The sequence below is a fragment of the Nannospalax galili genome, unplaced genomic scaffold (assembly GCF_000622305.1).
Source record: "Nannospalax galili isolate Female #2095 unplaced genomic scaffold, S.galili_v1.0 scaffold441, whole genome shotgun sequence".
Lineage (NCBI taxonomy): Eukaryota > Metazoa > Chordata > Mammalia > Rodentia > Spalacidae > Nannospalax > Nannospalax galili.
Window position 1 is genome coordinate 1,703,489 of NW_008348089.1, and position 26,304 is coordinate 1,729,792.

General features: G+C 39.2%; 1 protein-coding gene across 13 annotated transcripts in view; it reads right to left on the reverse strand.

Annotated features, from left to right (window-relative positions):
- The window catches only part of Prdm5 (PR/SET domain 5), a 198,093-nt gene that overhangs the window by 148,665 nt on the left and 23,124 nt on the right, over window positions 1–26,304 (reverse strand). For 7 of the 13 annotated variants that reach the window (XM_017801001.2, XM_029569076.1, XM_029569074.1 and 4 more), the window contains one exon: window positions 25,112–25,195. In XM_017801001.2, the coding sequence (XP_017656490.1) occupies window positions 25,112–25,195 (84 nt within the window). Of the gene's footprint in view, window positions 1–16,845; window positions 16,915–17,807; window positions 17,828–21,578; window positions 21,708–23,898; window positions 24,008–25,111; window positions 25,196–26,304 lie in introns of those variants that run through there. The other 6 variants (XM_029569077.1, XM_029569078.1, XM_029569079.1 and 3 more) reach the window with 6 other exon arrangements.

The following is a 26,304-nucleotide window of genomic DNA, read 5'->3' on the forward strand; positions in this document are numbered from 1 at the left end:
GATAGATAGATAGATAGATAGATAGATGATAGATAGATAGATTAGATAGATGATAGATAGATAGATAGATAGATAGATAGATAGATAGATAGATAGATGATAGATAGGTAACAAAGAGAAAAAAAACTGTACAATTAAAATAGTAAATTTCAGCTGGACATGGTACCTCTAATCCCAGTACTTGGAGGGCAGAGATAAGCAGATCTTTGTAAATTCAAGGCCAGTCTGGTCTACATAGTGAGTTCCAGATCAGCCAGGGCTACACAGTGAGACCCTGTGTCAAAAATAATAAAATTTTAAAGTTAAATTCTATTGTATGTGATTATATATCACAATGCTTAAAAGAATGAGAAAAATTATTCATCCCCACTCTTCACTCTAGCTCACATAGATACTGGAGATAAGGGTACATTCAATGTTCATGAATCCTTGACAAAACGGTTGAGCAAGAAGAGCCAATACAGAACTTGCCTCACAACTAAACCCCAGTAACACTGTGTCTTTAAATGGGAAGGCAGCGTCAGTCATTCCAAGTCACTGTCAACCAGCCCATATTTCTCTTTCTCCCACAAAAAGTCATCAAGATATCACTGTCAAATGTCCCACTCAGATTAAAAGCCACTGTGTTGGTTGGACTCTCCCAGGTTTATATCACTATTAAGATCATGTTTGGCCTAATTCAAATTCTGCACACCCTGCAGGCCTCTGCTGCTGGCCATTGCCCTGGAAACTCTTGAACGCTGGGTTGCAATTTCATTCCAAAATGCTGTAATTGAAGAACTTAATGATTTTGAAAATCTGCTTTTCTCCAGTTGGATATTTCATTTGCCCCATTTGTCGTGATTCTTCAGAAAATAACAGAACAATTCTTTAGAACAGCTATTTCGGGGTTTTTTAGTATAAAAATATAGAATTTTTCTGAAATTAGAGACACAAAGCATTTTTAATAGGTGCTTTTTTATTAGCTTATGCTGTTGAGAAACATTTTTCTAATGCTTATTCCCTTTTCTGGCTACTTCCATTAGTAACAACTTCACAGTCAACTGTCCCAGTAATCAAAATTAGTGCCTAGGAAACCCAACAGTACTAACGTCCAACATTAAAACAGAAAGTTGGTAGGTGAAATCCCTAACAGTGGCTTTAATACTACATTAACAAAGCATAGAAAGTGGGGGTGGGAAGGAGGGTAAACGTTTTCTTTATGTCTTTGCTTAAGTTAAATATGTAAAACTTAAAATGAGATTTCAGCTTTAGCACTGCAAGATTAAAGCCTCTATTAGGTCAGTGAGATTACTGACATCAGCTGATTTACCTAATTGGACTGGTTTTACTTCTCATTATATTCCTGATTTAAAAAAAATAAATAAAGCCTTTCAGGTCACTCACTTTTTTAAAATGGTAACAACAGTCGATTTAAACCAAATTCCATTTATGTTGTGTTGATAACCATAAACACTGACGTTAAAGTCAAGATCAAAATAAGACTTATGAGTAGCACTAATATTTAGCAGTGTTCTGAACACATTCTACCCACGGTGGAACAAAGTAGGGAATAGAGGCTGAGATTCTTCTTGTCCCACACTGACACTATTGGTTTCCTGAGACAGCTGTCCACTGGCTACAGGCTTCTGTCTATATCCTTCTGAAGCATCTGAGCCTACAAGACTTATGTGGCCAACTAGTTCATGATAACTACATGAGACTCCTATGTTAATTTTCCAATTTGACAATTCAACTGCTGTTCCTGATACCAAATTTTAAACTCCAGGTTAGCTTAATAATGATTTCAATTACAATGAACTTCTCTTTAGAACCATTTCATATTTATTTCCCAGGAAATCATAAAATATAGCATATTGAACTCTCACGGTTTCTGGCCATACAACAAAGACAAAAAATTAATTAATTAATTCCTTGATTATTTAAAACTATCAAAAAATTCTGATTTTAAAATTAGATGTCAGAGGCTGGAGAAATGGTTCAGTGATTAAGAGCACGGGCTGTTCTTGCAGAAGACCTAAGTTCGAATCCTAGCACCCAGCTGGCAGCTAACAACTGTCCATAGTCTGTAAATCTAGTTCCAAGGGATCCATGACTTCTTATGTCCTCCTCAGCCATTGCATAACATGGGTGTACTTACATACATGCATACACATAAAATTTTTAAAATTTAAAATTTTTTTAAAAATTAGAATTGGATGTCAGTGATATATCTGAAACTTAAATATTAGGTGTCCATTTTGGTATCTAATCATTCCTCAGAAAATAATATAGTTTGTGAGCGTAAAGAAGTCTATTAAGATTCTAGGAGGTCTAAATTCTATCCATCCTCATGTTTGAGTCTTACTGTATTTCTAAATCTCTCTCTATGAAACAAACTCCTTAAAGTTATCTCCTGATTAAAAACAATCTGAAAGATATTTCATACTAACAAAAATATGGTGATAATAATGACAAGCTTACTGGCAAAGGAGCAAAATTGGTTCAGTGGGAAAAGAATAGCTTTACCTACTGAAGCTAGGACAACTGAACATTAATATTAGAAAAAGGAGTCTATACACAGACTTTACTTACATCTCTCATAAAAATTACCTTTGCAGTATGAATCACTATGACCTTAATTTTTTAAAAAGCAAAACTGTAAAAAGCTAAACTATAAAACTTTTAGAAAATATCAGAGAAAATCAAAGTGTCCTTTGGTATGGTAATGACTGTTAACGATTAAAAAAAAACAGAAACAATGATCCAGAAGGAAAAAAATGATAAATTGAATTTCCTTGAAACTAAAAATATGTTCCATAAAAAATACTATGCAGAAAATGAAGAAACAATCCACAGATTAATTTAAAAAACTTTGTTAGTATCAAAAAAAAGAAAAACACAGAAATCTTAAAACTCAAAGAAAACAATTCAGTTTTCTAAATGAGCAAAATCTGAAAAGACATCTCAACCCGATGGCAAAGAAGCACACAGGGAAATGTCAGCACCGGGCATGTTTGGGAACTGCAAATTAAACGAGGAGATACACCACACCTCCATTCCAAAGGCAAAACACTGGCCACACCAAAGCTGAGAGGGGTGAGGAGCAACAGAAACTCTCATTCGCAGCTGTTTTAAAAACTTTGTTAGTATCAAATAAAAGAAAAACACAGAAATCTTAAAACTCAAAGAAAACAATTCAATTTTCTAAATGAGCAAAATCTGAAAAGACATCTCAACCCAACGGCAAAGAAGCACACCGGGAAATGTCAGCACCAGGTATGTTTGGGAGCTGCAAATTAAACAAGGAGATACATCACACCTCCATTCCAAAGGCAAAACACTGGCCACACACCAAAGCTGAGAGGGGTGAGGAGCAACAGAAACTCTCATTCGCAGCTGGATGGAAGGAAAAGATGTGGCCTGTCTTATCACAGGACCAAGTGTTCATGCTATTTGGCAGTTATCCAAATGAGAGGAAAATGTGTGCCCACACAAAACCTCCCCATGATAATAGCAGCTTTATTCATAATAGCCCAATCAAGATGTTCAATAAATGAATACATAAACTATGGTATAGCAATGAATTATTATCCAATGATAAAACTAAATTAGCTAGCAAGCCTCAAAACTTCATGAAGGAAGCTTAAATACACACACACACACACACACACACACACACGTGAAAATGATTGTCAGAAATAGTTACATTACCCATGATAATAGCAGTTTTATTCATAATAGCCCAATCAAGATGTTCAATAAGTGACTACATAAACTATGGTATAGCAATGAACTATTATCCAATGATAAAATTAAATTAGCTAGCAAGCCTCAAAACTTCATGAAGGATGCTTAAATACACACACACACACACACACACACACACACAAGTGAAAATGATTGTCAGAAATAGTTACATAATATGTGGTTCAAACTATATGCCATCCTGGAAAAGGGAAAACTATGGAAACAATAAAAAGGTTGGTGATTGTCAGGAGCTGAAATGAATAGGGAGTTGGAGGAATGAGGGGGCAAAGCACAGAGGATTTGAGGGATGGGAAACTAGTCTGAATAATACTGGGATAGTGGGCACTTAATTATAGCTTTGTCCGAACTCAAAGAATGAAAAACACAATGAACTCTAACATAATGAATTGACGTTTGCTCATCAATTGTAAAGATGTACAACCCTACTGGGATGGGAAACTAGACTGAATAACACTGGGATAGTGGGCACTTAATTATACCTTTGTCCGAACTCAAAGAATGAAAAACACAGTGAACTCTGACATAATGAATTGACGTTTGCTCATCAATTGTAACAGATGTACAACCCTACTGAAAGACAATAGTTAATAACAGGGAAGAATGAGGGAGAAGTAAAGGAAGCATGGGAATGTTGGTTACTGCTCAATTTTTGTGAAACACTAAAATGCTCTAAATAAATTATTAATTAATACACAGAAAAAAAACTCAATATTCTATTTTGACAAAAATAGCCATATAGATTGTTTCTTTATGGAATATTCGGGATTATCAAAGGAAGCATGGGAATGTTGGTTACTGCTCAATTTTTGTGAAAGACTAAAATCCTCTAAATAAATTATGAATTAATACACAGAAACAGTGAAATGAACTAAAACTTTTTATTTTTCAGACAGTATTTCATGTAGCCAAGACTTACTATGTAACCAAGGATGACTCTGAACTTCCAATCCTCCTGCCTCTACCTCCCAAGTGCTATGATTGGGATTATAGGCATGTACCACCACACCCAGTTCTATGTGATACAGGGGCTCAAACCCAGGACTTTACATGCTAGGTAAGAACTCTACAAACTGAAGTATATCCCTGGACCCTAAAATTAAGAGTAAATGCTAAATTATATAACAATTTGAAAGTTAAAATATACAAAAACTGTCACATTCACTTTCCCCACCAACACGCCCTGTCCTGTTCTCCACCTCTGCCTTCACGAGGCAGCTCCCAAGGACAAGCTCAAGCTACTCTTACACAGTCCTGCCAAGCACTGTCCAACAGAGAGGAGGGCCAAGCCAGGTGTGCAATTTTAATAGTAGTCACCCTGAACAGAGTAAAGCAGAAACAATCAAAAGTAATTTTGATAATACACATATAACCCAGTATAATCATAATACTGTCCTTTCAATATATAGTCAACATAAAGTTAACAAGATAGTTTATCTTCTTCACAGTCTTTGAAATCTAAATCTAGTTTATATACAGAAAATATCAATTCATACTTTATATTTTCTTTTTTAATGGTAAAATGTTTTTATTTTTTTAACTTCTACAAAAACTTTATTGAGAATTTCATACATGCATATAAGGTGTTTTAATCAAATCCATGCCCACGCCTTCCCCTCCAACATTCCCCCCTCTGAAGAGGTAACCCTAAAATCTTTTAAGAATTAGATCACAAATATTATTGACATTTTTGACCTTTGGAACAGAGTATGTTGCTAACAGACCCAAGGACATTTTGACTTTTAGCCAAGACACTAGCTTTTAAATCTAAATCTATTTTATATATAGCAATACCAATTCATACTTGATATTTTTATGTGAAATACTGCATATCACTTTAGATTTCAAAAAATTTATAAATCAAAAATTCATGAGGGGCTAGGAATATAGGCCAGTGGTAATGCTTACCTAGCATGCCCAACAAGCTGAGTTCGATCCCCAGCATTTCCATAAATAAATAAATCATGGAAACAAATTGTTCCAAAAATCACATTTTTCCAATAATTAAATCAACTACGGCAAAATTACTGACCCCCAATACACTATATTAATTACTTTTCTGTTGCTGTGACAAAAATATCATGACCAAGGCAACTTATAGAAGGAAGAGTTTATTTGGCATATGGTTTCAGAGGGACAAGAGTCCATCATGGCAGGAAGTCATGACAGGAGGCAGCCAGAGCAGAAAGCTGAGCACTGGCACTGTTAAGCACACAGAGGAACCAGAAAGAGAAGCTGGAAGTGAGACAATGCTATGAACGCTCAAACCTGCCCCCAGTGATGTGCTTCCTCCAGCAAGGCTATACCTCCCAAAGTTCCATCACCTTCCCCAAACAGTGCCACCAACTAGGGACCACATACCAAGTGTTCACACACTTGAGCCGATGGGGAACATTTCTCATTCAAACCTCCACATGCACTCATGTCCACACTGACAAAACTGGATCATCTCATTTTAGAAGAATTAGTTTAATCCTTAAAAGAATACATTTCCATTTCCAAACTATATTCGAGAACAGTAAATTTATTGGCTCTAATGTCAAGAAAGTATTAATGAAATTAAATTCCAAAAAGATATATAAATAAAAAGCCATTCTGAATTTCGTACTACAAGGCAGTCATCAAGTTAGAGAATTTTCGTAGCATGTTACACATAAAGTACTACAGTTAAAAAAACTAACTGCATAATTACTTATTTTGTTAAATGTGTAAAATCATTACTGATTCGTACTATCCAAAATTCCAACTTAAAGGATTTTTTTTCTTTCCTTGGAGCTTCAAATTTAGCTCATTTACATGCAATGTGAAAATGAAATGCTGAAAAAAAAAATAAAACTCACAGAGTTATTTTTTAAATTTTGTGGTTGGTGTGATTGTTGTTTGGTTGGTTGGTTGTTGCTTTGTCTTTGATTATTTATCAAACATTTCTTTCTCAAGAAAATTTCAGCCATAGCAGCACAGTAATCTTTGTGAACTCTTCCACAGCTCAACCATGAAGTGTCGGCAAAGAACATGAGGCCTATTAAATCCACCGTCTTTTGTTGCTTTTTGTTAGTTCTGTAAACTCACAGTAATTCAAATCATTTGCACATACATGGACGAATTTAATAATGGAAACCATAACATTTTTCATACAATTTGGTTCAGAAAATTTAATGCAAATATTTTCAATGTGGAACATAAAGTGGAATTAATCAATATGGGAAACATCTCATACTTTTAACATTTCATAAATCTGGTTTGGGGTTTGTTTTTGTTTTTTGTTTTTGATCTCCCATGGCTGGAACACCATTCTCTATAAAGAAACTAAACATGTAAACAATTTTTTCTTAATTTACACCACAGGTCACTTATTTAGTCTATGAAAGGACATTTATTTTTAAATTTGAATGTGTTTGAAACTAACTGCATGGGAAATAGTAATTGGGTTGTATCTTGTCCCACAATGCTTCTAAAGCCAAAGGAAAAGGTTGTACCAGAGTGTGGTGGCGCACACCTGTCATCCCAGCTCTTGGATGTTGAATGAAGGAGGAGCAAGAGTTCAAGACCATCCTGAGCTATGTATCTAGCTCAGGACTAGACTGAGATACCTGGGATATTAAATCAAAACAAAAAAAATACTTGGGAATTTATTAAATTTCACTCAATTAATATTTCTATTAGTTACTTTTCTCTCTGCTGTGACACAACACCTCCCAGGAAGCAAATTAAGAAAGAAGGGTTATTTTGGCTCATAGTGTTAGAGGCACACAGTCTGTTATGGTGGTGAATACTTGACAATGGGAGTGGCCTGATCTTTTGTGCCAAGTAGAGAGCAGAGAAGGGGATGACAGTGCTCAACTGCCTTTCCCCTTCCCTTTTTATTCAGTTAGGACCCAGTCCATGGGAGGATCTCACCCACATTAGGGTAGATTTGCTCTCCTCGGCGTATGCTCTCAGGAAATAGGGACACAGATTCACCCAGAGGTGTGTCTCCCAGCTGTCTCTAACTCCAGGATAGCTCATAGTGAAGATTAACCATCACAATCTCAGCTGTTAGACTGACCATGTACTCTATGGACAACTGTTTGATTTTTAAGCATTTTCTCATAATTTTCCAACCAATTAACAATGACTGAAATAAATTATTTTATAAATCTCTCTAATCTAAAAGAGCATTTTTCTTGGAGCAACAACCAAGCTGGCCAAAATGACACTCTCAGGTCCTGATGCTTTTATTTTTTTGAGACAGGGTCTCCCTGTAGCCCCAGATTCACTATGGAGACCAGGCTGGCTCAAACTCACAGAGATCCGCCTACCTCTGCCTGCTGAGTGCTGGGATTAAAGGTGTGCGCCACCACGCCTGGCCAAATTCATATTTTTAAATGCTTTTTTGTGAATCCTTTCCACACATGTGCAGGTGCATTCTCAGGCCTTCCCTTCTTTCTTCATCCAGGAAATGGGCTAATAATAGGTATCATATTAACATCCCATAATACAGTGCTAATTAGCTTCAGTGAAGAGAAGCAGCCTCACTGCAAGATTATACTCCAGTCCTGGAATTCAGAACCAAGGAAAGAAGCATAAAGCACCTGTGACGATAACTGTCACTTCTCCAATCTTTTAAATGGAGCTTCCACTTGAGACCTGTTATATGACTTTGACCTCTGATCTGTTCATTCAATGGCTGTAACTTTTAAGTGACAGAAAAATCTCTTAAGATTTATACAAAATGATCTCTCTCTCTCTCTCTCTCTCTCTCTCTCTCTCTCTCTCTCCTCTCTGCCCCCCTCCCTTCCTTCCTCCCTGTATTAGTTCAGCATAAAGCAATTGTTCAGCCAAAAACAGGTGATGAGAAAAAGAAATGAGCAGAAAATACAGGTGATAGTTGATAGTTTAATGAAAAGTTAAAAGGGACCACAAGGAAACTGGCAGAAGTCTTGAACAGTCCAGAACAACCAAGCAAACATGTCACTATTCCCACATAGATTCACACCTGCAGGTTCTCACAGAAAAACCTTACCTTATATAAAGTCACGTTTGTCATGGGCCTTGTTTGAAGAGAAACCACAAACAGAAGCCATTGGATATTTTTGTGAATTTATTTTTTAGATCCAAAGAAAAAAGCAGCTTATATCATAGGCTATGGGACAGCAGAATCCAGTTTTGCCTCCAATATTAGTGTCTCCTACTAAAGAATTCAACAGCTTTCTGCTTGGGAACCTAGCCACAAAGAAGTCCACTAGCCACTCTTTCCAGATTCTTTCCACCATTCCAAAAACACCCCATCCCTTATCATCAAACAGCTCCCACCATTACGCAGCACTGATCCTACCTCCCAGGAAGACCTGGACCAGGAACTCCATTCAGTTCTCACCCAATATGCCATCAATGATCACATGGGTCAAAACAGTCCTCTGCCTATGGATTCCTCAGATTATACACAAGACATTGATGAGACGTGTTTAGTCTGCTGCCTATGATGAGCTTTTATATTGGTATTTGTTGTGGTCTCCCACACTGGCTTGGGATTTGAATGCTTGTCCCTGGCTTGTAGAGCTGTTCAGGAAGGCTATGGAATTGTTGAGGGGCATCTAGCTAGCAGAAGTAGGGCACTAGTGATCAACCTTTAAAGGTCATATCTGCCTCCACATTCTAGCCTGTTCTCTCTGCTTCTTGGTCAACTATGTTATGAGGATGTTCATCTCACATTCATGCTGCCACAGACAGGTGCTCTACTCTGGCTTACCAGCATGATGGAATGCATTGTCTCTGAAACCATGAGTCAAAATAAACCTTTCCTACCTTAAGTTACTCCTACTGGGTATTCTATCATGGAGATGAGAAAGATAAATAATACAGGAAATTGTTGCCAGGGAAGTTGGTTCACTGTTGTGATAAACCTGCCAATATGGCTCATAGGCCTTTGTGAGAAGAGTTGAAAATCTGAGCTACAGAAGCCATAGAGTGTTATAAACTGAGCTTCAGAGTCTAACCTGTTGAGAGTTTGCAAAAGCAGAATGTCAACAGAAACATATACAGTATACACTGTACTCAGGAGGTTTCAGAGGGTAACAGAGACTCTCTTGGGAATGTTACATGCTGGTTAAAGAATCTGGCTATGCTCTACACATGTCCTACAAATGTGAAAGACACTGAATATAAGAATAATGGGGTTAATTATTGCCAGATGAAATATAAGACAGCACTGCATTTATGCTGAGGCATGATTGTTGCTGGCTACTTTTAGTCAAGTTTATAGTGAGAAACAAAAGCAAATAGTAGAGCAGAAAGACCTGAAAAACATGCCTTTTGGGATCATGAATGTGTTTAAAGCTAGGGACAGTAAAAGTGTGAATAAAGTGGCTGTAATTATTAAAGAGTTCAGCACTGTTAATAAGAAGCCATTCACTTTGCACTGAGATAATAGGAAAGATATCTTGAGGGATGGACCTCATACACTGATGTTTTTAGTGTACAAAAATGCAAGCGCACTTTGAAAGGCTTTCCTCTAAAAGAGAATACCTGCAAAGACAGATCCACAGGAGTGTCCTACAGGAAAAGCCACCTAGGGAAACATTTCTGAGGTTAGATATGCACCTGGGAGGTTGTTGCAGTTATGGTTCATCCAGCAACGTCTTGAGCTCACAGCAGATCCTGGGACCATCCACATGGTGCTGGTTTTGCAAGCATGCAAAAGGTAAAGGACCATGGGAATTTGCCCCAAAGTTCGAAGGAAAAGCCTTTGAGACCAGTCAATATTTAACAGGCTCAGATTCTCTGTAGAGAGCTCCTGAGCAACTTATGCATGAAGCTATGATGATGATGCCTATGATTTAATGGAGACCCCAAGCTGTCAGAGGCCAGGAATGAAGAGATGACTCAGCAGTTAAGAGCACTAGCTGCTCTTGCAGAAGACGCAGTTCAATTCCTAGCACACACACAGTGGCTAACAACCATCCATAACTCCAGTTCCAGGGGATATGACACCCTTTTCTAACTGCTGCAGGCACTGTACGACACAGGTGCACTTACATACATGTAGGTAATACAATCATACACATAAAAACCAAAAATTAATAAATTAAATATTTTTCTGAAAAGAAACTAGAAATGTGGAATGTCCCGAGGAAAGCCACAGGTACCAAATGGAGCCAGCACAATAAAAAAGCCTTTGTGCTACAAAGTGAAGGATGTAGGGTAGGATCACCTAAGTCCACTGAAGTCCAGATGATGGCATCTCATGGCCTGGATGCCAGACATAGAGCTACACGATTTAATGTCTGTCCTGCTGAGCTTCCACCTTGCATGGCTCTGATAATTCTTTACTATTCTCCTGCTCCTTCCTTCTGCAAAAGGAATGTTTAGCCTGTGCCATTGTATTTTGAAAGTATGTAATCCTCTTCTTTATGTTACAGGGCCTCACAGGTAGAGTTTGCCTTGGATTTCAAAGGACTGTGTACTTTTCAAACACTGTTGTAAAAGACTTTGGAGACTCTTGAAGGTGAACTGAAAGCACTTTGTATTATGAAATGACCATGAGCCTTGTGGGGTCGGGGGGTGCGCAGAGGAAGAATATTATGGCTTGAATCATAAATGTCCCTACAGGCATATGTGTGAATGCTTGCTATCTGGCTGACTGAGCTGTTTTGGAAGGGTGTGGGACCTTTAAGAGGTGGAGTCTATCTTGAAGAAGTAAGGCACTAGGGGAAGGCTTTTAAAGGTTACTCTGGTTCCAGCCCGCTATCTCTACTGTTTGGTCCATTGCCATGTAGGGGGCCTCTACCACATGTTCCTGGTACCATTAAGCTGCTCTGTTCTATCTATGCCACGATGGACTAAAATCCTTCTGAACTCAGAAGTCAAAGTAAACCTACTCCCTTAAGTTGTCTCTGTCCACTATGAAATAAGCATGCCACAGAATCATTTCCTGCACTTTCTTCTAGGTAGATTCAGAGATCCTTTTATATCTATCCACAAACTCTTACCTATTCCACTTTGGAGTGATAGAAACTATTAGCTGTGACGGAAAAACTAAAAACACCACATGACACTACAAGGGTGCTGGCTTTATACTCTGCTGGGGCAATGTGTGGGCAGGGCCTGAGTGACAGCAGCATGTTTGAACATTTGAACACAGTGGGAGCTACGACTTTCATCATCGCTCATCCCATCCCATCGGCACAATTTCTATGAGGCAGTTCAGAAGCTCCCCAAATTGTATCATGTGGATGAGTCTTCTCAGGATGGAAGAGGACTGTATCACCAGCAGAGTCTACCTGCACCCAGGTTGCACTGAGATTCACCTTCATAGGGAGAATGAGTAGGAAGACAGCTGCTTTAGGAATGCTATCTCATCTCTTCCTACTGCAGAAGTTTTTTTCTTAATAATATTATCAATACCCTTAATTTTAGAGAGCCCTTCCATACTGGTACAGTGAGCGTACATGGAACCCAGATACTACTTTACTTTCCAACATAACTTTAACCCATCTATGTTTGTGACACATCTACACCTGTTTATACTGATGGTCACATGTTCCATACCCCACTTTTTTAGTTCTGATGTAGTACTGGCTTCTTTTTCCATGTCAACATGCATCAGCACTACATTTTCTCTGTATAACTTTTCTCTGTATTACATATTTATAACATAAAAGGGAAGATAATGACAGAATAATGGAAATAGAAATCACGCATAATAAATATTTCTATATAATTACCTATTTTAATATTTTAATCTACAGAGGTTTATTATAACTTGGGCTGTCCTTATAAAATATTCAAATAAAGATTTAAATGTTTTATCAGTGCATAAAAAAAGTCACTTTCAAAAATCATTTGAATTACTCCATTGACACAATTTAAAGCAGTGATATGTCAGAAATAATGGACTTGTATGATACATATCCCACAATGCAACAGTAACATTCACAGTGTAACAGTAAAGTGAAATAAAGCCCTATCAATGCATAAACTTGTACCTGGGCTTAGTGGCACATGCCTGTCATTCCAGCATTTAGAGGGCTGGGGCAGGATGACAAGATCAAGGGTAGACTGAGTTATACAGCAAGTTCAAACCCAGTGTGCACTATATAGTTAGATCCTATCTCCAAAAACAGAAGAAAAATATCTTTAAGTATTGTTTAAAAAAGCATAGGACTGGGGATATAGCTCATTGACAGAGTACCTGCCTAGCATGCCCAAGGCCCTGGGTTCAAATCCCACTGCCACAAAAGGAAAAATAACAAAATATATAACTATGCTTAAGGGAAAGACATCTTAACTAGTTCATTTTTAAAACTAAGTTAAAATTTAAAAACTAAATGAAATAAAAAATCCTGCCCTCAGTGGTACTAACCTTACCTCAAGTGCTCAATGACATACGTAGCCAGGGCTCCATACTACAAAGTGACCTTTTGTACACTTATGGGGTCCCCTTACAGTATCATTTCAGAAGAGACATGAAAGCTTTGAATGCTTTCATAGATTTTAGTGCCCATTGTAAAGTACACAGCACTTTTAAAAACTGTAGAGTTAGAAGGTACAGTGAAGATCAATGTGCTTGCTATAGTTTCACTGTTGAATGTCCAGCAAATGTCCAAATACTGTCTCTGTCCCCAGGAGGCACTGTTTGCAAGTGGTAGTAGAGTCTTTAAGAGTACAGAACAATGGGTGGGCCTTAGGGCAATATGTCTGCTCTCAGAAGGTAATCTGGGTGCCCAGACAGATGACTCATCAAGTAATGCCCCTGCCTTCAACCTGAGTACCTGAGATCTGTCCCTGGGACTCACACAGCAGAGGAGAGAACCTGCTCCTGCAAGGCATCCTCTGACCTCCATTCACATTGTGGCACATATGTGCCCCCAACACAAATTCACACATACATAAATAAATGTATTTTTTTAATTTAAGATAATAATTTGCATATGACCTCTTCATAGTTCTCTTACAATCCAGAGTACCTACAAGAAAACTGTTATAGCCAGGCATGGTGACGCATACCTTTAATCCCAGCGCCTGGGAAGCAGAGGCAGAGCCAGCCAGAGCTATATACTTAGAGCCTGTCTCAAAAAAAATAAAGGAAGCAAGGGACGAAAAAAGGGAGGGAGGGATGGAGGGAGGGAGATGGGAGGAAAGAAAAAGAAAAAAGAGAAAATAAAGGAAAGAAAAAGAAAAGAGAAGAGAAGAAAAGAACAAAACAAACTTTCATAAAAGCAATCCTGCCAGGCGTGGTGGCACACGCCTTAATCCCAGCACTCGGGAGGCAGAGGCAGGCAGATCTCTGAGAGTTCAAGGCCAGCCTGGTCTACACAGTGAGTTCCAGGACAGCTGGGGCTACAGGGAGACCCTGTCTCAATAAAAAAATTAAAAAAAGCAATCCTAACTGCTAGCCAGTTCCTACCTCCTATTCTCATCTCGCCATCCTCTGAAGGGGTTACCCAAATTGCCAATAGGGAATAGGGACGCATATTGCTCTGGCTTCTTCCATGCTGAACAGGGACACAGGGTGCAGCTAGGGTCAAATGACCCCAAAGAAATGTAGCCAGTTTCTTGGCTAAAAGTCAAAATGTCCTTGGGCCTGTTAGCAACATACTGTGTTCCAAAGCCAAAAATGTCAAAAGTATTTGGGAGCTTGTATCCAATCCTTTAAAGATTTTAGGGTTACATCTTCAGAGGAGGGGAATGTTGGAGGGGAGGGAGTAGGCATGGATTTGATCAAAACACCTTATATGCATGTATGAAATTCTCAATAAAGTTTTTGTAAAAATTAAAAAAAAAAAAAGCAATCCTGGTGCCACTGCTTCTCATGATGTGATCACTCACACCTACCACTATTCCTGTAATCATGTGGCACTAGCCACATCCTCAAAAGGGACCAAAGCCAGAGCATTCACAGTCTTGGATTTTTAAATCCTAAAACTGTTAGCCAAATAAATTCTTCTTCGTATTCAGTGAGTTGCCTCCAGCACCTGCTGCAGTAGCAAAGCTTCTGAACACATCATCCTAGCACCACACTTTCTTAAGGTTCATTTTCTTTTGTTTCCTTTTAAATTGTATAATGAGAAATCTAAACATATAGAAATTATGATAACCACTGATTTTACTAAGTTCTTTTATTTCTTACTTCTGTAATAAATACTAAAACATACCAATTCTTCAATTTTACTACACTGCTAAAATGTTTACTTCCATTAAACGTATATATTCATCTGTCAGTAGACCACCTAAGGATTTGAAATGTTTTCTCTAAAATATGTCTTAAGTAGTTAACTAAATTTTTAGTATAATGTATTAATGTGCTTAGGAAATTACTTCAATAAGCATGGTTCATTAATGACATCTTGTGTAATATATGAACATAAAATTTTCCTCGGTAACAGCCAGTAGCATGACTAAGCCACTACCAACGGGGCAAAGGCAGATGTGGAAAGAAGTTGAGCATCAGCCTTGAGCTGATTAACAGCCATCTGTGCAGCCTTCTCAACAACTGTCGTCTTTGTTGTTTAAACAAGTGTAAGTTGCTCACTTTTGCAAGCAACTGCATCTGTCTGGTAAAACTCCTGTGATGTTTTAAGTTGCAATCAGACCACAAATATAACAAGTGTACTCCCAAACTACAGAAATTTGTTTACTTGTGTATTTGTATAACTCAGCCATGAACTTCAACAGTGTTCTACTCCTATGTGAGGTTGGACTGAATGGCCAGTAAGCTGGCTTATATACGCAGGTAGGCGCTACCATGGAAGTGTAGACGAAGACGAACCACTAACCTACTACCAAACTTCCAGAAGACACTAGCACTCACTTGTCTGCCTTTTCTCTGGCTGAGGGAACAGAGTCAGAGGGATGCACTATGCTATGTCATTTGTTTCACCAGTTCCAGCATTCTGAAGGCTTCACTAATGTCTACACTAAGTGGTTCCATTTGGAGCCTAAAAATGTTACTGTATGCAAAAGAAAAACATTTCGTAAAGAGTCTTCTTTGTTCCAAACACCTAAAAGGACTTCTATAAACAATAAAAAAATAAAAGATTTTAAACAGTTGGAAACATTTTTTCCAAAAACTAAAACACATTGGAAACCTGGTACTGAGTCAAGTTCCCAACAGCAGAGCAGCTGTAACCACAAAACAACTGCAAAGAAAGAGAAAAACATAAATAAAATGTCTACTTTAATATCCAACCAGTCAGCTTCTTTACAAACTATATTTCTATCAAATCATCTTTTCAAGAAAAAGGGAAAATGTCTACAAGTAGGCAAAGCCCAGCCAGTAAAACAATAAGATAACCAATAAGTTGTTTTTTTAACTTACAAATTATGTATTTTCTAAGGATGTCAAGTCATAGGTACACATTACATATTTATTCAATGTCTTTATTGAATGTGACTGATTTGTTCAATACTGAACATAAAATAAGCATTTATTCAGTTATATTTACGTTTCAGATATACTGTGAAAAGATCTGGGAGTAAGACATAGTAAGACAAGACAAGTCCCCTTTTCAGAAGGAGCCAATCTCATGGTCCCATCTCTCTCCAATGCTCTCTGTCATGAATGTGTCCCTGTCTCAGTTGCTTTTCCTGTTGCTGTGGTAAAATATCCTGGCAAAAGCAACTTACAGGAAAAAAGGTATATTTTGGTTTATAGTCAAGATTACAGTCCACCACAGTGGGGAAGTCACATACATCCTCAGGCAGGAAGCAGAGAAATGAGCTTGTACATTCCCTTTTCATTCATTCCAGGACCCAAGCTGAGGGATGGTGCCACCCACTACAGGATGGTTCTTCCCACCTCAGTGAACCCAACCAAGATAATCCCTCTGAGGTATGCCAAGAGGCTAACCGGATCTAAATAATCCTTCACAGGTATACCTGGAGTGAATCCTAAGTGATTCCAGACCTGTGAAGTTAACAGTCAATACTAATCACCACAACCATAACAAACACCTCAAAGTCGATAGATTCTCTTTCAACACAGTATCCATCAACAAGCCCTACAGGTATGGGTTACCTCCAATCACATTTCTCCCATCACTAAGGCACAAGTCCAAATCACTATTAAGTCAGTACTGAACTACAGCTAGAGTCACAGCAGGTCTCCCTTGCTGCCCTTACCTCACTACAGCCTGTTCTCCAAAGGCAGACACTGTCACCTTCTGAGACACACATCAGATCTCAGTGTTCTACAGTTCAAATCTCTCCATGACTCCCTTCTCTACCAGAGGAAACCTTGAAATCTTGCATGTCATTACTTCTTTAACCTTTTATGGAAAAATACAGGGAACACTGAGGGGAAGGGGGAAGGGAAAGGACTGGCTGCAAGTCAACACAACTGCCACAGACATGTTAAAAACACTGTTTGCTTACTTAGAGCCAGAAAGTCTGTGGCCTTAATTTTAACTGTATTAGCATTCCTGACTCATTCCTAAATCCAATCAATGCACTGCAGAAAGCCATCTAACCATGTCATTTAAAAAGGAAATTCTTTAAAAGAAACAAGTAAACCAATTTGTATTTTTTAACTTCAATTTTAAATCTTTCTTAATCTTTAAACCTTGTTATAAATTACATTCCTTGAGTAACATCACTTTAAAAAGCCACATAGCCATCATGGAGGCACCTGAGGATAGCCTTTCTCTAAATGCCTGTGCAATATCTTAATAAACTCACCAATTCTGCTTCTCTGTGACTCGTCTTCAAATTGTTTTCTACAGCACAGTCAAGAATATGGACCTGAGTGGAGGTCCTTAGAGGGAAGGGGACTCCTCAGGCTGCTGGTACCTTTGCTGGAGTGTGTCTTCCTGCTGCTGCCAACACAACAGACCTCTCTCTTAAGCTGTTACTCTCTATTCAGTTCAGCTGCCACCTAGGACTGAGTGAAGCCCCAGGTCTCCAGGCAGATGGTCATTAACTATATTCAGAGCCCACTATGCATAGAGCCCACCTAATCCATAGCACAAGATGGTCCTAAGATCAAGATTTAAGAAACAAAGTATGACTTTCCCACTCTGGGCTGAGGCTTCAGTCACATTCTCTGATTCAACGTTTTGGAGCCACATACTTAAGTTATTACTCACTCATTAATAAAGTAGGTGTCCTCATCTTCATCTGACTCCTGTGTGTTCTTCATGGAGTAGAAACAATGACAGAGAGAAGTTACTGATTAGGGACCAGGCCCAGTGTGTAAGTGAAGTGGACTTAGGGGTTGAGAAAGACATTCCAAAAACAGCCTGAGGGATGGTGTCACCCACTACGGGATGGGTCTTCCCACCTGCAGTGGGGCTGATAGCGACATGAAGGTGCTTGTAAAGCCCATCAGTTATCAGCACGTAAGTACCGCTATTCTGAAACAATAGTTCCCATAACTATAGGAGATTAACTATTTGTACAGAAATGCCTATAAATCTCATATATTTGAGCAAACATATTTTTTAAAAGCCTATTATTTGTTCAGAGGTACAAAGTCTTCTGAAGAGTAAAATAAGTAAAATTAAGACAGTTTAACATGCTGCATTTTATAATATGCAGCCATCTAGTGGGCTGTAGTGATTAACTGCTCTGGTAATTCCTCAGTGAGATAGAGGAGGAGGAGAAGCAGGAGGAGGAGAAAGTAGGGAGGGAGGGAAGGAGGGAGGGAGGGAGGGAGGGGAGGGAGGGAAGAAGGAAGGAAGGAAGGAAAAAAAAGAAAGTTTTCCTAGCTGTTCCTCCAGGGCATAGATTTAGGAAAAGAAGATAATGTAAAATTTTGTAAGTTTAACAGGTACTGAAAGCTGTTTTTGCGAAAAAGCACTGACCCTTGGCTTTGATCCACAAGTAGCTAAAAACAGTGGAAATCTAGCACCTCTGTCTCTGTTTTCTGTCTGTTTCATTTACTTTGACTCTATATACATGATAATCACTAATGAATATCTGTCTACCTAACTCTTCTCTGTTCAAGGCTGAAGGCACAGATATAAGCCAGTGTCCTAATTCTAGAGTTACCTTAGATTCCAAGAACAGACCACCCACAAGATGATCACACTCATCTATGATGAGCAGACTATACCCTGGAGCAATCATCTTATACAACCAGTTTGGTTCCTTTGGGGATGACAGTGATGGACTGCTTAATAATTTACTGGACCATGTGAAGTATCTGAGTTGAGAGACAGAGTAATGGGCTGAACACACCATGGCCAGGACTGCTTACCCATGCACACTCCTTACAATTTTGTCAATCCTTCTTCTGTTTAAACCTAGAGTTCTGTCCAGCACCTTGAAGGCAACTAGACTACTTTGCTTGTCTTCCAAACATTTTGATTAAATCTCCTTTTTCTACCTTTCATGGATACTTATCTCCTTAACTGGTATATGGGAAAGAGTGGCTGGGCTAACTTGTTGGGTCAGCTAGAGCCAGGGTTTTTACCCTCAAACTCTGGTTAGTCAGTCTCACATAGGCAGATTGCTCACAGCACTTGACATCCCACACTGCATCACATCTACAATGCAGAGAACCTTTTCAAAATCAAAGTTTAAGGTCTACTGGCTTTGTTCCTAATGATCTTTGTGTTGACACATACGTTTTAACCATGAATTATAGACTACACGACAAAAAAAAAATTTCCTATAAAATAAGAAAAGGAAATGTATTTCAAACTCAAACCCTTATTGTCTCACTTGAATCCAGTTTTTATGTGATTCTTGAAGAGTCTGTACAAAGTTCCTAGCTGTCCACATAATAAAAATGTTTCCTTCCAAGAGGGCCCACCCGGTGTTACCAACCTGCAATGAGGCATTCAAACCTATCAGGGTGTTCAAAGGCCAAGAAGCAAATATGAGTGGGGCAGAGGAGAGGACCACAGACAAGACCACGTGATCCCAGGGCAGATGTAAATTTGGGAGCAAATGATGCTGCTGGAAAAGTAAGAACAAGACGTGAAGTTTTAAGACCGTTTTGCCACAAAACTCTTGCAGGCAAGGCCAGGAGAAGGCTTTGGAAAAGGAAGGGAAGATGAACAGCCAACAGAACAGAAGGATTTGCACACTGGACACACCAGTGCCCACCTCAAAACATCTGCATAACATGCAAGTACAGGTAGCAAGGAAAATGTTAAAACTGTGCTGTCTTCTTCAAAACTTAAAAGGTATGTGCTAGAGAGGAGGCATCTGAAGTATGGTGTGAAATACCTACGAAAGTATTACAGGAGTGGATGACTTGGAGATTCAAAAACAAGCAAATGGTACGTGGATGGATTTTAGTATTAAGGGTGAGTCTAAGAAAATAAGAGCAAAAGGAAATGTATTTCAAAATCCAAACCACCTGGCAAAGAGACTTTTAAGGGAAGAATAGACTACAATACAGTCAACTGGGCACATTCCACCAAACTGTCCATAGGAAACATCTGTGGTTAAGCACTGTCTCCAACCTCAGGCCCCACAACTTGTCTAAGGCCTAAGAAATGCAAAACTCTTCTGGGAAAATACTTTGTTTTAAAATAAGTAAAAAGCTAAAGTCGTCAACAAGCATTAAGGACAGGCTGAACTGAGTCTCTTCAGACACTAAGTTCAAATCCTGGTGGCCAATATACAAAAGGGTTGAGGTTGTATGAATGCTCAGAAGTAGGCACCTTAAATCCCCTGTCTTCAGAGGAAGGAAGAGTTCCCAGTACACAATGTGAGCACTTCCCAAGGCTGGAGTGAACCCTACATCTGTGCTGCTAGCAGTGCACACATATCAGTAGGTCCACTGCCTAATGCCTCCAAATACTCTGGTATGAAGTGGCCATGAGGGGCTTCTGTCTTGCTCATCAGAACCATGGGCACCAAAAGCAAGGTACAAATATAAACTGAGAAAGAACTGTGCCTCTTGACGTCTTGCTAGAACATCATTTCTAGGAACTCTCATAGCATTTGGCTCATATTCTATATCTACAACTTGGACAATTATGCAACTGTTGACTTTAGAAGAATTAAGAATTACCTGTTCAGGAGCAGCATGGCAGTGAAGGATGAAGTTATATGGTATATTAGAAATGTTTTAAATAACTGGTTGTAGGACTGGAGAGATGGCTCAGCAGTTAAGAGAAGTGGCTGCTCTTGCAGAGACCCAGGTTTGAATCCCAGCACCCACATGGCAGTTAACAACTGTCTATAATTCCTGTTCCACAGGATCCAATGCCCTCTTCTGTTCCGTTCTCCATGGCCACTGTATAACACAAGTTCACTTACATACATTTGGCATAACACTCATACACATAAATAAAAATAAATAAATAATAAAAATAACCAGTTGAATTGTTCCCCAGAGCAGGGTAGGCTTCTAATCTCCCTTTAGAGTAGCAAAAGTTTCCAGGAAAATAACCAATAGTAAAACCAGTCATTCTCCTTTCTCTGTGCTCCTTCTGAACCCTGATACCTCCAACACTAAGGGAATAAAAAAGAAACTGTCAGTACTATCGGTCCAGGCTGTGAAGCAGCTCACTCATTGTAATAACAGAGAAGAGTAGACCAGGGCAGGGTAGGAAATCTATGTAATTCAAAAGGTGCTGACTGTTTTTTAAGTACTCCCCCAAAGACCTACCACTGACAACGTATTTTGCTTCCCATTGCCATCAGCACAACTGGACAGGGAAGAAAAAGGCTGACAATCCAAAATGAAGACTAGACTAAGAAGAGGAAGAGCAAAAGGAAGGGGAAGTGAAAGGAGCTGAGGGGAGGGGTTCAGGTATGGGAGACAATGCTGACCCCAGAAGCCATAAGCTATTAATCCCAGTGTTGGGTGTGGAATACCTCCACAGGAGTTCTTGGCCAGAAAGGCCCCTGAGGCTCCCAAACAATACAGGCTATTGCCATTCTTCTTGGTTGCATACCAGAACTGGATGATAAGATCCTGTTGCTGAAGACACCATGCACTTTGGTTGCAGGACCCAGAGAAAACAGGTTGCAGCTGAGTTGGAAGCTTCCTCCCTGCTGTCTAACCTTCATAGTGCAGGAAGCTGCTATGCAGACAAATAAGGGAACAAAGTCATCAAGTCTTGGATATAGCATGCTATGATACCAACTTACCAGAAAAGGTATGCCTACTGATTTAATAGTGGCACAGCTGTTATGAAGATAATCAGCTAATTCTGATTGACCTGAGGCCTACTACACAGGAGGGAGTTCATGCCCAGTACTGTACATCTGGGCAAAAGCCCATATCTAGACAGGTTATAGGCACTAGGTTTGAAACTATTATTTTTTTGTTTTACTAAATGGACATACTGCCAGACTTCTTCCTAAATATTTATGTTTATACCAACAGACTAGTGCTGCCCTCAGCCTTAATCAAAGAAGCTCGTATTTACAACAAACAGGAGTTAATGCAAGACTCATGGCTGCTCAAGGAGCTGAGAACAAGTGATTACTGAGTGCTCAGCCTTAAATGGGACACCCAAATCACCCCATCTAAAACTCAGGACACATCATGGAAGAGGAGGTAAACAGAATGTAAGAGCTGAAGAGGAGGACGGAAGTGAAATGCTGTCTTATGGGTATGACCAGGTCGTGGCACTCATGAACTCACAGCAGTTTCAGGGCCTGCAGAGTCTACCTAAGACTGAGTCCACTGACATTCAGTCATGGATAGGGTGGGGCTCATGGGGCCCAGTCTTGTCTAGAGGAGCTAATGGCAGTTTGAGGGCCAGTAGAGGGAGAGGAAGTCAAAGTCAGTCATAGTCATAGTCAATGGTGTATCCACTGGTGAGAAATACATGCTCCAGTGGACCACTCCTCACTCAGACAGTTGTGGTTAAACCCAGTGGGTCATAAAGCAGAACAAAAAGACATGAAAGTGGAATGGGGACTTTGTGGGCAGGGGTGGGGGGTGGTGGGGCTGGGAGAGGGATAAGAGAGGGTTGAGGATGAGTGTGACCGGAATGTATATTTGAAACTATCAACGAATAAGTTAATAATATAAAAGAGAAAGGGAGTGAAGGGAGGGGAATAAACACAGCAGATATTACAGTGGATAGGATAAGGCTTGAAGGGGACAGGATTTTACCCGTTTATACCTTCTGAACTGTGAAGCGTTAGGAAGTACAAAATAAGATAAAGTAAACTTACTAGTCAGCATGTGAATTCAGCAGCACCTGAGTTGAGATACAGACACTCAATAGCTCTTGAGTGATTAAGAGGGCTCAGGATGTTAACATATAAAACCAGAGTAGTAAAGACACTAACGAACCACAAGACGAGAAAAAGCAGAGCTGGGTGATCCACTGCCAAAATGCCACACATGACACAGAAACACAGCCCTGAGTTTCCCATCTGCAAATTTTCTTTTTGAAGTAAAATTACAATAATTATCTGCTTAACAACAGGTCACAATCAGCTGTGTGAAACATTAGGCTACTCACTAAAATCTTTAGACGACAAATATCAAAAGCCATCAACAACCCGATAAATGTTGCTATTTTTACCCTTGTGACTTATTTGGGTTTTCCTTTTTCACATAACATTTGATTCTGAAAACCTTCAAGGAAAAGGATGAACTGCTGAGAAAATTAAGGCCTTACAGAAAAACAGGAAAAGCTATTAAAAAATATTTTTAGATTCAAAAAATTAGCAATTAAAACAGCATGCTAAATTTAGACAATATCAATAACATTTTCCCCTTAAAATTGCAGTGTGGGTAAGCAAGTAATTTCATTCCTGTCATTTGCCTGTAAAAAAAATCTCAGAATCCTTTATTGGCCTTCACAGTTCATCCCTAAAAGGTTTAGTAATAGTGGTGATGCTCATAAATGTGTTCTGCTTGCAGACAATGAGCTATGATGTTTTCATAAGTCAACTGGCTAAATCACAGTGCTGTCACTGAACCAAACACTAACCTGGATACTCACCACTCTGTGTGTGACCCTCACTCTACTGTCCAATGTCTTAAGAGAAAATCTTAGGTTTCCAAAAGCAGTTCTGCCTAAAGATTACCGCATTATTCCTACTGGGAGTTTCTAGCCTGTGGGCCTGACTCACAGATTTCAGACCCCACAACTGCATGAGGTAATATCTTGAAATAAATCTCTTTTTTTACATGGTAGAAGTCAGTCTTTGATATATGAGAGCTTGTCTTAAAAACTGAAAACAACCTTTTCTGATTTAAGATCTCCACCTCTCTCAACCCCACCTACACATACCTCAGTTCTTACCTACCTCATGGAAATGATCAAATAGAATTCTTGCTGCTGAGTTTTTCAAATTTCCTTTCAACAATCTCTATATTTTTGCTTCCCTATTTCTGATCTTCAGGCCCTTCTACTAACTGGAAACAACAAAAGTAATTGAAAATAGGATGAAAATTCTCCTAACAAATTAGACACACATTCATATACACAAATCCCCAAAGAAGGAAAACTTCAGATTGCAAAGACTGTCTAAAATGTTCTAGTTCCTTAAGCATGCATTCCTAAAGGTCAGATATACTTTAAGGTTGGATTTTTGGTTCAGCAAGGAACTCAGAATTGGGTCTATACAATTAGCACTGCAATGGGAAATAAAGGTTAAAGGAAAAGTATAATTTCATTTACAAAAAGAGAATTCTAAACTCAGTGCATGTTTACTCTGAAATCTAAACATCCTTAAAAACGTAAAATATCTTCTTCAATGATAAAATGTAATTTTAGAGTGCTAGAAGAATTTCCTGTAAAGTGTTTCAGCAGTCCAATTTTTTTAATGTTAAACTTCAAAATTAAGACATTTGGGGCTGAAGAGATGGTTCAGTGATTACCATGTGCTGCTCTTCCAGAGGACCCAAGTTAGGTTCCCAGCACCCACACTGGACAGTTTGCAACTACCAGCAGCTCCATCTCTAAGGGCTCTGATGCCCTTTTTGGTACTCACACACACACATACCCACATACTAATACACATATAGGCATAATTTAAAAACAATTTTAAAAATTAATCTTTATGCCTGGCGTGGTGACATACGCCTTTAATCCCAGCACTTGGGAGGCAGAGGCAGGTGGATCTCTGTGAGTTCAAGGCCAGCCTGGTCTACATAGTAAGTTCCAGGACAGCTGGGGCTACAGGGAGACCCTGTCTCAAAAAGACAAAAAAAATTAATCTTTAAAAAAATTAAGACCAAAGTCAGGCATGGTGGCATATGCCTTTAATCCCAGCACTCAGGAAACAGAGGCAAGACAGATCTCTGTGAGATCCAAGCCAGCCTGGTCAACTTCTAGGCCAGCTGGAGCTACAGGGAGACCCTGTCTCAACAACAACAACAACAACAACAACAACAAAATTAAGACTGTTCAATACCCAAATACTCAACTGGGATCAATATTGAGTCACATAGCCTTAAAACTGCATCCGAACGTATAAAGAGAGGCAGTTTTCCAATACTTAACAGCTACATCCTTACCTCCCACATCAGACGGTAGTCCATGTTTTCATCCAGCTCTTCAGGCATTCGCTTCTCTCCAGCAAAGGGTCCAAACTTTTCTCCCTGTATAGCAATGATTAGATTGAAAAGCATTAGCATAATATAGCTACTAAAATAAACCACTTTATCTTGTGGAAGATTTTCATCAAAATCTTCATGTTTGGTTTTTGAGCTATTTTTTAAGTATTACCTACTTAAAACATTTTCATTTTTTTAAAAGTCCACTTTAATCTGTTTCAGTCTAAAAGCCTGAATCCATAACACAGAAGCCAACATAAAAGAGTTAAACTGCCTAACTTTCAAATCCTGAGAAGGCTCTGAAGACTGTGCTTCATATTTTTCAGTCTTCTTCATAGCCTCTGGCAAGTTTAAAATGAAAAGCACCAAGTTTTGCCTGACTTGAGAGACAAGCCCACCAGGAAGAACATCACCTGGTTTCCATAAAAATCGGAACTCCATCCATCCGTGTTTTGCACAAGAAAGAAGTAGGCTTGTCATTCTCAGAGGAAGGCTGTTCATAAATATAGTTTAAATTTGCCTGCCAATCCTTCAAACAGCCTGGTGGGCACATCTTATGTGTTTCTCAAAGTGTATGCTTTGAAGCCCACCCACCACATGAGAATCAGCAGAGCTACTTGTTTCAAATACTGAATCCTGCACTTCTTTAAAATCAGTATCTGGGAATGGAATGTAGGAAGTAGTATTCTGACAAGTACCAGGGTGAGAACCACAAGCACAGGCCTATAACCTGAAAGGCATAGATAAAGTCGATAAACATGACAGGGCTGGAGAGATGGCTCAGTGGTTAAGAATACTGACTGTTCTTGCAAAAGACCTGGCTTCGAATCCCAGCACCCACATGGCAGCTAACAACTGTGCATAACTCCAGTTCCAGGGGATCCAACCACCTCTTCTGTCCTCCGTGGGCATTGCACGACACGGGTGCACTTACCTACATGCAGGCAATACATGCATACACATAAAAATAATAATAATAATTGTCCTAGTTTGTTCTTCATTGCTGTGACAAAATACTCTGACCAATACCAACTTGGGGAGGAAAGGGTTTATTCGGCTTACATGTCCTAGGTCACAGTTCATCAGGGAGTCCAAGGTAGGAACTCAGGGCAGGAACCTGGAGGCAGGAGCTGGAGTACAGGCCATGGAGGAAT